The 11955-nt window shown below is 40.3% G+C and overlaps 2 protein-coding genes across 3 annotated transcripts in view; both read left to right on the top strand.

Moving 5' to 3' along the window:
- P2RY8 (P2Y receptor family member 8) overlaps positions 1-3548 on the top strand; it is a 39576-nt gene extending 36028 nt beyond the window's left edge. The window contains exon 4 of the transcript XR_011096514.1: positions 145-3548. The gene's annotated coding sequence lies outside the window, so the exon portion shown is untranslated. The remainder of the gene's footprint in view (positions 1-144) is intronic.
- Positions 3549-8609: 5061 nt separating this feature from the next.
- ASMTL (acetylserotonin O-methyltransferase like) overlaps positions 8610-11955 on the top strand; it is a 28509-nt gene continuing 25163 nt past the window's right edge. The window contains exons 1-3 of one of the 2 annotated variants that reach the window (XM_068681868.1): positions 8610-8794; positions 9876-10007; positions 11665-11712. In XM_068681868.1, the coding sequence (XP_068537969.1) occupies positions 8702-8794; positions 9876-10007; positions 11665-11712 (273 nt within the window). In that variant the 5' untranslated portion in view covers positions 8610-8701. The remainder of the gene's footprint in view (positions 8795-9875; positions 10008-11664; positions 11713-11955) is intronic. The other variant, XM_068681861.1, reaches the window with a different exon arrangement.

The raw sequence follows: 11955 nt of genomic DNA, 5'->3' as shown, positions 1-11955 counted from the left end.
ATGAAACCCTGATAGAAACCTTCCCTAGACTGACTGTGCTTCATTTGGGGTTCAGGATCTGTGTGGGTGTGTCTATGCTGATAAATGAAAGAGGGCCAGAGATTGTCTCGAATTCACCTGGTAATTTTTTGTCTCTTTTCTCAGTTCAAAGTATTTGAAATAACATGAGGTCTACATCACTGCCCACCAGAGTAGGGCTTCTATAGAGTGATGTTTAAGGTATATGCTACATGCCCAAAGGTATGTATGACAGCATGAACACTTGAGGGTGAAATTCAGAGTTGGTAAGCATGAAATGATGAACACTGGTAAATTCAGTCACAGCTCTGCACAAAAAATGATATGCTTGGTAGTGACCACTATACATCATAGTATATAATTCGAAGCATTAGCTCAGTGACAGTGCAAAGAAAGCAAGTAAAACATTGCAAGTTTTTAGGAGTTAAAAATTTTATAGATGTAGTTAATATTGTAGATTTTTAAGGGCCCAGAATGAAAATTCTAATATATGATGACTCTCACAAGAATGATCAGGACATAAACTTTGGTTACTGTATTCTAGTAATTAAATCCATCCTGAAAAAAAATGAGGAACTCATTATTAGAATAAATTGTGTACTGTTTTTCCTCAATTATGCCGCAGTTCATAGGATTAAAAGGAGTCAGTGAGAACAAAATTTCAGTCATGCTATTCATCTTGATACATTTTTCTGGACTGCAATCATTCTGGGTTAAATATTTGCATATGTGTTCTCTTGTCAAACCTAGAAAGTATAATTATGGAGAACATAATAAAGTAGAGGATAATGCTCTGCTGAAATTGTTTTTAAAAGCTTTCTTTCTTCATTTGAGAAAAAAAAAACTGTCTGAAGTCTGGACTCCTATTTAACTCTCAGTCTTTCATGATTTGCTTGCAAGTCTTATGACTTTTATTCTTTAATCTTTAACTCTAAACAGCTGGAGATATGTTATCAAATGAAGAGGCTCTCAGGCTTCTTACAGAAGTTCAGTGCTGTCAGCCAGAATACCGTTTGCGATTTTGGCATAAATAAATACCTCAGCCACCTGCTTGACTATCTTGACTCACCATGATGACCTGCAGACAGTCTTTTTCTTTTTCAGGAAGCTTTTTCTTCTGTGGAAATTTTCAGGACTGTAACTGTGATGGTTTTGTGTCCCCAGTTCCTGCATCAGTGTCCACATAACCTGGCTCTGGTATACCATTATGTGGATACAGAAAGTAAAGTGTGTATGTTGTCCTGCTGGGAATTACCAGGGCTAAGCTTTTCCCAGTATCTTCATATCCTTAACTGCTGTTGCTGGAACATAGGTGAGCTACCAGAAAAAATAGGAAAGTGTTTTGTTGAGTACTTCAAATTGAATTTAACTCCAAGGTTTGACTCCACCTCTGTTTATCTTAAAGGCTTTGTCAAAGGAGAAAGAGCAACAAACTTCAGGGAGGCATAAACAGGTTCAAGCTGGAGATAGGATGGGGCTGAAGAAGTAACCTCTGTGGAAGCTGGGGGAAGAAATACAGTAAGTGACAGTTTGGAAAAAGCTGCAGAAAGTTGGTGTCTGCAGGAAACCATCCACAGTTAGAGAATGTCTGTAAATAGTTTTCTTCAAAAACAGGCAATTTCATTTTAGAAACATTGAGCCCTTTCAGTGTGAAAGCTGGAATCATCAGCAGCACCCCAGATTCTTGCTGTAAGGAAAGGAATGTGATTAACAGGTAAATAAACCACTGCCTAGATACAGAGTAAACGTCTCACAGAGAAATGCAGGTCTCTGGAAATGTGGGCTTGCCAGGCATGAAAGGTGAAACTCATCTGATCAAAACTATATATTAAGTGTTACTGTAGGTGTCTTAGTGCTTGGCAGCATTCAAGTCGACTGTCTGCTCTGATTCCTAAGTTTCTGTGATAGCTGCGTTGGCTGTTGACTGCATTCACACATGTAGATGTTAGTAGACTTCCACATTACCATTGAACTCCACCACAAAAGCAATGTTGGTATTCCAGGCCCGTTACCGTCTGCTTCTTGACAGTTTTCTTCTAATTCTGCCAACTTCATGCTTCTAATGGGAGATTGTTCATCTGATAGAAAGCTGTGTAGGCAGGCTCATGTGCTGGGAAATAATACTCCCAGGGACCTTAGCAAATACTTAAATAGAATGCAGGTCTCCCTCCCTCACCTTGTCAAACCTGGATGGATTCACAAAACACGGGCAAATATATGAGTTAAGTTACTGGAAACCTCTTCCCACTGTTTACCTCTACAAAGACTCTATACAACCTTCTCAATTCGAAACTCTCTAGGGAGGTGCAATGGCCTTTTCTTCAAAAAGTTTCCGCAGTGCAACGCCGATTTTCTCAGCTCCTACTTATTGCCCACAGGCTGACATTTTTCCTTTCCCTATTTCACGCTGCTTTCTATAGTATATGCATGCAGAATGCATCTGTTTCTTACCACCTAGTATTACTGTTCTCTAGTGAATAATGAAAATCACTGTACGCTTTTACCTAAAATGTCAACAACGTACCTGAACTTTTGTAACAAGGCAACTGTTTCTACGTACTGCTGCCAAAATCAAGCCTTTAAAGGAGTAAAAAATAAGATACAGTGGAGCAGACTTTTCTTTAATTGATAAATATGATTAGATAAAGAAGAGAAAAGACAAAAATAAACACTTCAACTTAACAGTATTTAGTCTAGATTTTGTTAACATACACTTTAATTTTTCATATTCAATACAGGTATTTGACTCCCAGAGTGGAATTACTCCTGTTCTTACAGTCATGCAAATCTGTTGAAGGGGCCTTAATCCCTGTTGCAAACATATCTTAGCACCTATTAATATCTTTATGATGCACCTTTATAGTTCCAATCTCGTTTATGCATTAACTTTCCAGATGTCACTGGAGCTATTGACATTAACTTTGTGTCAGATTACCCCTATATGCACATACACACACACAGAGGCACACAGTTATATTAAGCACTCCTTGTACTTCAAACTAGGACTTCGAGTGTTTGTAGTGCTTGTTTTTTGTCCTTACCAGTTACAGCTCTCTATAGCTATTTGAAAATTACAGTATGCTAGCAAAACCTTAGAAAAAAACACGGGACGTACTGCCCTCTTGTGGAGATAGTGAACATATTAAGAGCTCCACAAAACGTGCTTTTACCTTAGAGTCTCAGTTGGGAAATCATTTTCTGGAAGAGGTGGTATTCCAGCTGAGCCTATAAACCTCTTTTCTGCATCTTAGCTTCATTCTAACTACCTCTGAACCTTTATCGTTCCAGTAATCATCATACTGTACAAGGAGAAGAGAAACATCTTATTTGTTTTTCATACTTAGACAAATATATGTGTACACGTGTTTAATACAAACACACAAACAGATGTAGTGTGCACATGTTGTGTATGTAATATATGCATATGTAAACACATTTTTTCTGAAAATATTTTATCAATTCGTTTATATGTTACTGTGGTTTTATTTTGTTTGTTTGTTTTTCAGAATAAACTATCTAGAAAAAGTGTTCTTTATAGTCTGATGTGCTATTTATTTTTCTCTAGAGCTTATAAAAACATCAACAGGAATGAGACTGGGGAAACGCTGAGGTTAGATGTGGAACTAGCAGAGTCATTAGATGTGGAGCTACCACCAACAAGCCATGCCAATTTAAGAGATACTGCAGGATTTGAAATAATCCTCTGCCCCACAAGCACACAAATAACTAGGGATGTTGTCAGCAAACACTGAACCCCCTGTCCCAGTGATCATGGGGTAATTAGGCACTACCCTGTCATCTCCTCTGAGGTTGTTTGATGGCCTTGGGCTATCAAACTTGAGCTGTCTCTCAAGGAGACAGAAAGCAAGCTGAAGATCAGAGAAGTTTCTCAGTGGCAGATGCTGGGCTGTGGCAACAGCTGTGAAAGACAGCTCTGTAAGGATACACAACTGTGATGCTGCTTCTGTATCATGTAAACTGGGAAGTGTTTGCAGTACACCATTTCTTCCCTGAAGGAGCACAGCTGGTGGAAACATGCTGGAGGGAAGCATTCCTTTCTTCAGCCCGGTGTTGCTGACATGGAGCTGGCTGGCAGCTAATCCTCGTGGACAACAAAAGGACAAAGCCTGTCATACTGTGCTCTTCTCCCTGGGATGCTGTTTTGTTCCCAGTGGGATTTCTTCAAGGCTCTAGGTTCTTCCCTAATGCAATACCTTCTCTGTGGTAAAGGCCAAACGCAACCAGTTAATCACTGCCATCCCTTTTCCAGTTCTTGTAAAGAGTTTCCTTGCACTATTTAAGTATGCTGGTCAAAGATGCTTCACCAAGGCTTGGGTGACAATTTCTTTGTTAAAAGGTATCTTGTGAGTGGCCAGCATGCCCCTGGGCTATGATTGATGTAGGTGCTTTTCCTTGTCTCATGAGGTGGGCACAGAGCTGCCTCAGAGATGGTTGCTGTTCCTTTGGCATGAGATACACTACATTCCTTCAGCAACTGGCATGTTTCTTCATAGGCAAGGCTTAATGCCATTTGATAACTATGTGGGATGAATGTCATGAAATGAACTATATGTAAAAACATTTACAGAGACATTACATAATATAAACCCTATGTATGTAACAAAATAATGTTTAATCTGACTTTCCGTGGTTTCCTGAAAAGCTCATTATATGCTTATAATACCACATTACTTAAGATAAAAATGGAATTATGTGATCATATAGGCACACCAAGATTTTGCTGAACTTCAAAGCTTGATAGAAGAGAACAAAGAAGTGTTTAGACATGAGCTGAAGAAAACTGAATTGATATAGGTTCTTAAAAATGCACTATGAGAACACAGAGCTAGCAAAGTGAAAGAAATCTAGACTTCCCACACTGAAAACACTCCCTTAGTCTGGAACAATGACTCTTTAAAATCTTAGGCTCTCCCAATAGAACTTCAGCAGTACTCTACAGGAAGCAAGGACAAAGCAATTTGAAAGTCAGCATGTTTCACCTACCTTGCAAAAATCTGAATTTATTAAAAATCTAGAATAGCCCTTCAAAATCAAAAATCTAGTTGAACATGTAAACTAATCATAGTAGATACTGTATTATATGAAATAGGAAACTCACTACAATAGCATGGTTCAGATGAAATAGCTAGCTAAATACAGCTGTATGCAAAAATATTATAATAAAACGGAACGTGGGTAATGTTGAATGATTCATTTGTTGTTTTTAAACAGAGGAGAATCCCTGGAGCTAATGATTAATTGGTGAAATAGAATACATCTTTAAATCTATACAGTAACAGAAACATGAGTTATTGCTTTGTGAACTGTGTAGTTATGTTGGACTACAGCAAGGATTTCAATGCCAAAAAGAGGCTTCTGAAAAATTAAGACTGCACTCTCAGAATTAACGAGGTTGTCCTAGAAATGCCAAGTTGCCTTGTGAATGATGAAATGTTCATTTCTTTCATCACAACATCCCGAGGATTCTCTATATTCTTTGCACTGGAAATGCATTGTCCTCCAAGCAATTTGATCTTGTGCTGGTACAGATCACTCAGCAAAACAATAGATCCAGGTTGAAATACATACACTTATTGCGATATACATAAAAGTTGGTATGAGAATTTGATTAGTACAGTGTTCTCTACATGCTTCAAGTTATTACTGTTATGTCCGTAGTATAAATACGTAGGTAGGCAGAAAAGCAGAGAAGCCCAGAACAAAAATATTAAGGAAAGGTCTCTACAGTTCAGAGCTCTAACTGTTACTTTGCTGTTGCTCAAAATACACCCGGTATTTGAAAAAGTCAACAGTTTCATAACCAACCTTGGACAAGCTAATCTTTGACTAGCATGGTCAGCCAAGACAGAAACTTTTCTGATAACTGCTGTTGTCATTGATCTTCACCTCGGTTAGCTCACTGCAGCCTCACACTTATTTTTTCCAACTCTTGCAAAGTTGCTGTAGACTAATTAAAAATAATTACTTGTCAAATCTCTCTGAAGTGTGATAGATAACTTGATAATTTTTAGCTTGATCACAAAGGGTACTTTGAACTTTACCACATTTAAACCAGTATAAACCACATACACGTAAATGAAAGCATGCATTTTTACAGCTTTGTGCTTTTGCCTTTTAAATAAACTAATTCAACTCTTTGTCATGTTTGTCAGAGTAACAGATTTACTAATTACTGGTCTTTAAATTAACAATTAAAAAAGCCACATTCTCATCATTTTCATATTAAGAATTTCCTTGTACCAATCTTCATTTTTTTGACATTATCTGAACTTTCAGGGGAAAGACTGTAGAAATTCTCCACCTCCCCATCATCCCCCCCCCCCCCCCCCCCCCTTTTTAATTTAACTTTCAAAAAGTTCTTTGTGCAAATCAGAGGAGCAGTACGTAGGCAGAATTCAGTCAAGGGAGGTAAATCATGCTCGTCTTACACTTGAGTTAATTGGGCTCCACAAGCAGGAGTAATGATATATGTTGCATACATCCTAATAACCTCTATAAATTACTAGAGACAGCAGATTTGTATTTCATTATTATCTATCAAAACAAGCTGGAAGGAACAGAAGGCATTCTTTCTGTCAAGGTTTGTGTAAATACATGCATTGGATGGAAGGCATACCATCATTACTTCACATTTATAGTGGTGAAAGTACACTAGAAGACTGAATATAATGAACAGAAATAGAATAAAATCAGGACTGTTACTGGATTGTTATGTAAAACTTTGCATTATCATCTTAATCTTCTGGAGTATCTGAATTAAGTTTATCAAACTTGCTTATATCCCACACATAGCAATTCAGTGTATAAAAAGATGACTTCAGATAAGAATTACGTCCCAAATCCTTGCAACATCCATACAAGTGCAATTTCCCTTTCTTTGGTTCATATTGCAGTTATAATGAAGAGGTACATAAATTAAGCTTTAGGCTTATGTTGAACTCAGGCATTAGAGATAGGGATATAATACTTTTCCCAGAGGACTAATTCCAAATCTTTGACCTGTATGTGCCAGGAGACATGCATTTCTGTGACTTGATGAGATTCTTGTCCTTTTATTCAATCAAAAATTATAATGGGATCATATGAAGGATACTCAGGATTCTATTTCTGTGGTATCTTCTTTTTTTTTTTTTTTTTGCAAGGAGAAATGTCACTTTTCACTGGCCTGTGAAAAGAGCAAAGAATTAGATCTGACAAGCTCTATGACAAGCAGAGACTGTTCCTCTCCCTGTTTCACACTTGCCCTTTCTTTTTAGTCACTTCTCCAGCTACCCCAGAATTATTTCAGAGTTACGGATTTGATGAGGATGTTAACATCTACTTAAGTCCCCTTGCATATTAAGGACAGCAACCCACATTCACAGTTGTATTTAATCTAAGCATTTTATTTCCTTTTTCATTTTAGCATAACTTCCCTAGGTTCTTAATATTTTATGATTATTTGAGCAAAAATGTCTCTGAAGACAAATTTCAGACCTGATCTCAAGTCACTGCTGCCCATAAATGAGTCTGGTCTCAAAAAGGGCCACGGGACAGAGGCACTTGGAAGGAGTCAAGGCATGCAAATTGGTATGTGATGGCTATCAAACCTCAAGCTGTACTAGCCAGTGAGTAGGGTAAGTATCTTGAAAGCTAGGTGTGTGTCTCTGTGAGTGTGGCACAACTTGGGGAAGTGGCTGCTGGAGGACCCAGGAGCTCCAGGCTGACTGCCAGAGGGTCCATGGGGCCTGAAGATCAACGGGGAGACCCGTTTGTGTATGTGCCTGGGTGGGGGAAGATGTGTGAGGGTGCCTGTGTATCTGTATCTGCAACTGGAGTGGGGATACGGCTTGGAGGCTCAGGTGTCAGCAGCTGGGGAGACCTGGGGATTTGGGGAGCAAGTTAATGCATAGACTGGGTGTCTAAAGTCAGATCCTGCAGGGGCTCACAGTGTATATAGCTAAATAGGTAGGTATGTGTGTATACATACACGTATTTCCCACTAACAGACCTTCATCCTGACCAGCCAGCAGGGAGAAGAGGATGAGGCCATTGGTGTTTGTGTGGGTGCTGAGCGTGGCTGCTGGTGCTGCTCTCCATGGCTGGCCATGTATGTACATATGTATGGAATGAGATGGACGTCAAGAGACTCTGTTACTGAATGCAAACTGCTATGACTAGATATATTTTTCTTTTTAATGCCAGGGTACATAGTTCGCTCTCTTTCTAGCCAGCCAGGTATGACCTACTGTCATACCATCTGCAAGTTTTTGGGAATATATCCGAGCTTTTATATTAAGCCTTTTTTATTTTCTCCTTCACACGAAAGGCCAAAGAGGGGACATCCTATCCACTGAGATACCCATCAAATCATCCGGTGACGATAACATCTCATTTTTCTGCAAACCAAACCAAACCAAACCAAACCAAAACCGACAACACCTCTTTGCCGAACACTTTCCCTCGACAACTGCTGGCGGGGGGGGGAGAGGCTCCTAGAGGCGGCCGATGCCTCTCCCTCCCCAGTGCCCCCTGCCTCCACACGGCCCCAACCCACCCCCTGCCAGCCCTCCCCGCCTGCCGCGGCTCCGCCCCGCCGCCATTATATGGCCGCCCCGCCGGGGAGGGGGGAGGAGGAGGAAGAGGAGGAGAAGGGCAAGGACGTGCGGCGGTGTCCGCGGCCATGGCGCTGAACCCGGTGCTGGGGAAGCTGGTCAGCAAGAGGGTGGTGCTGGCCAGCGCCTCGCCGCGCCGCCAGGAGATCCTCACCAACGTGGTGAGTGCCGCGCCGGCCATAGCCGCACCGCCCTGCCCCTCCCGGCGGTGCCCCAGGGGCTGGGGGGGAGGGTGTGTGTGGGGAGGGGGGGGGGGGGGGACAGTTCACACGTGAATGCTTGAGAAAATAAACTTTATTTTCGTTGTTTTCGATCACGGTTTTCTTTCTTAGGGGTTCTCTGTAAGCAAGCGCCTGTGTGGCGGTGGGTTTACGTGCAGATTGGTGTACGTGTGGATTGAGATACACTGCTGGAAGGGAGGTGATGCAGCAAGGCTGGCTCTGACTCATAAATGCCTGCATGCCTACCTCTGGCATGTCACAGGGAAGTTTGGGAGGCCTTACTGTGGGCCGAAATAATTTGGAAATGGCCTACCGTCTCCCTTGCTTCATGGGGTTAGCGTTAGGTGCGTGCAGCGAGGGGAGTAAGGTCAGTGTCACTTCTTATTCTCGCACACAGCGATGAAGAAGCTGGATCCCCTCTGTCAGAGCATTGCGCCCCTGGGCGCACGCACCGACCTCACCAGTCTGGCTGCAAGAAGCTTCTGAATGGCACTTCAGTGCATGCGTAATAGATTGCACAGAGTCCTTCTTGTAGGAGAAATTAGAACTTAAATGTAGAGAAAATATATTTTTTTGTGAAATACAGAGGTGTAGAGAAGCACAGAGGTTCAGACGTGCACGCAGCTATTAGAAGCACGGTGTCTCTGCTGGGTGCAGGAGGTGTACGTGTGTCATCTGCAGGCAGGAAGCAGGGAGAGTTGTTGTTATTTTGACAAAACCACAGATAACTGGCACTTGGTTTCTACTTATCACATGTATAATAACACGTAACTGCAGGTGGTAAAGATCCTGTAAGCATGCAGTACTGTTGCGCAAGTGCCATGGATGGATTCAATGAAAACACCAGTGGTGGAATAGAGGAAAATAACATAAGCATACTAGTTCAGAAGTTATTTCTGGTGAGGCTTCTTATTCTGGACTACTTACAAATGATATGAAAACACAAAACCCTATAATAGAAGCAATTTATTTTTTTTAACAACATGAGGCTGACTGTATTGCTTTCTTTTCTTTGTTACAGGGCCTACGGTTTGAGGTAGTTCCATCCTGGTTTAAGGAGACACTTGAAAAGTCATCTTTTGCAGCCCCTTATGAATATGCTGTAGAAACTGCAAAGCAGAAGGCCCTGGAAGTAGCAAACAGAATGCACGTAGTAAGTTACCAGTTATTTCTGCAGCGAGATTTTTGTCTTGAAATGGCGTGTGTTACAGGGACTTAATTTGCACATACTTCTGAGGTGGTCTGTGAGTGTTTTTTGACCCACTTAAAGGAAATGGATGTTTTCTGTCATTTGTGAGAGATGGCATCCCTGAAATGTACTTACCTACTCAAAAGAAGGTCCAATGCCTGCAGTTCAGGCTTTCTACAAGCAGACATAGCTTGCATTTTTTGTCAGAAGTGTACCTGCTTCAGCTTGGGATGCATAATTGGTATCTCCTTTCAGCAGTCATGTTTGTGACTGCATCTTAGCCTGACAGTTGCTTATTACAGGTATTACTTGACTGAATCCAGTGCTTTGCTGTAGCTTTCATTGAAAAGTAGTTTGACTGAACAGTTGTGACAAGGTAATAGTTCAGAATTTGTGAGTATAAAGATGCTGGAGGTAAGCAGAAAAACAAGGCGTTCAGCTGTAAAGCATTCTGGAGAAAGAGATTGATGTTCGCTCTAAGAGTGAGAAGCTGATAATTTCAGGTTCTGTAGTCAAGGCAACAATTTTGAATCTTAAGTATTGCCAAAACCTGCAATCCAACTTTTATAAGTAGCATATTTGATTTCTGCCCTTGTCTGTAAGCAGTGTGAGCAGATAAGGCTGTTCTTTACCAGAACCTTTTCAGCAGTCTAGCTGATGAGATTCTACAAACTGTACTATAATGTCTTAATAGAAGCCCTGAAAGAGAGGAGTATATTTGTTGAACCTATACTGATGTCAGAAAGGGAATGTCAGACGCTTTAAACCAACAATGTTGCCAGATGTCACCATTCTTCAAAGCAAATATTGCATGATCTTCAATGTAAATCGTTATCCAGGTTTCTGCTGACTTCTTTTTCAGAGAATGGTGTTCAGAGAATACATTAGGACTGTATTTTCAGTACAAACCCACGAACTAACTTACACTGGGCTTTCATTGCAAAATATGCTGGTGATAATGCTAATTCAGTGGATTTCAAAATACTTCATTACAAAGGTTTTTTTCTAAATGATGTGCTTTAAATAGAACTAATTCCAGCTATCAACAGCATATCTGCAGAAGTGCCTCCCTGCAAACGTGTTAATATAATGGTGTTAAATCGTAGCTGTGTACCTCATTAACATGCAAGTGAATCGAAATTCACCTGTAAGACAAGTTAGTTTAAAGCCAAGAAAGGGCTAGAAGGAATCTTTATATACCCCTACTTAGTTCCCCAAAATGGGCTGTATATGTTTCCTTTTGAGAGAGAAGCAAAGTGTAGCTAAAGGGGGGGGAAAAAAAAAAAAGAGAGAATGAAAAAATGAAAATGAGAATGAAAAGAATGAAAAAACTGAGAATGCAGTTAGATCTTTCCTGGACGTACATGTATTTGTTCATCAGTAATGTATTTGGCAAAGTTGTAACCTGCTAATAGTCTGCTCAGGCCTCCTTTTTCTTCACTTTCATGGTGATATAAATTATTACTGTTTTGTAAAAAGTGCAAAAGGAGAAAGTGTCATGTTTTCAGGTCTGTGTAGTCCTGCCTGTAAACTGGTCAACTTAAGTTTTCTCACCTCAGGTTTTTACCGGGCTTTGTTCTTTCTTCCTGTTTTGAGAAATACATTCTTTATGCCTTTGCAGAAACACCTGAGGACACCTGATATTGTTATAGGAGCAGACACTATTGTGGTAAGAGGTCTTATATGCCTTATCATTGTTTTAATTTATGATAATTGTAGAAAATCTTTAGGTTTAAAGTTAGAAAGTGATTTTTTGCTAAAAAGTTATGCCTGAAGTATGATGTGTTTTGAGGGTTCTGTAGATGTGTTTATAATTTTTTTTCCTAAACGAAGCAATGTTTGGTATCTTGGGTGCTAGGAATATTAGCACTGTTTTTTCCAGAGACACTAGTATTGCTTAACTATTGCCTTT

The sequence above is a fragment of the Anas acuta genome, chromosome 1, assembly GCF_963932015.1.
Source record: "Anas acuta chromosome 1, bAnaAcu1.1, whole genome shotgun sequence".
Lineage (NCBI taxonomy): Eukaryota > Metazoa > Chordata > Aves > Anseriformes > Anatidae > Anas > Anas acuta.
The sequence above is the reverse complement of the archived record's forward strand: the minus strand, read 5'-3'. Positions and strand labels throughout refer to the sequence as shown.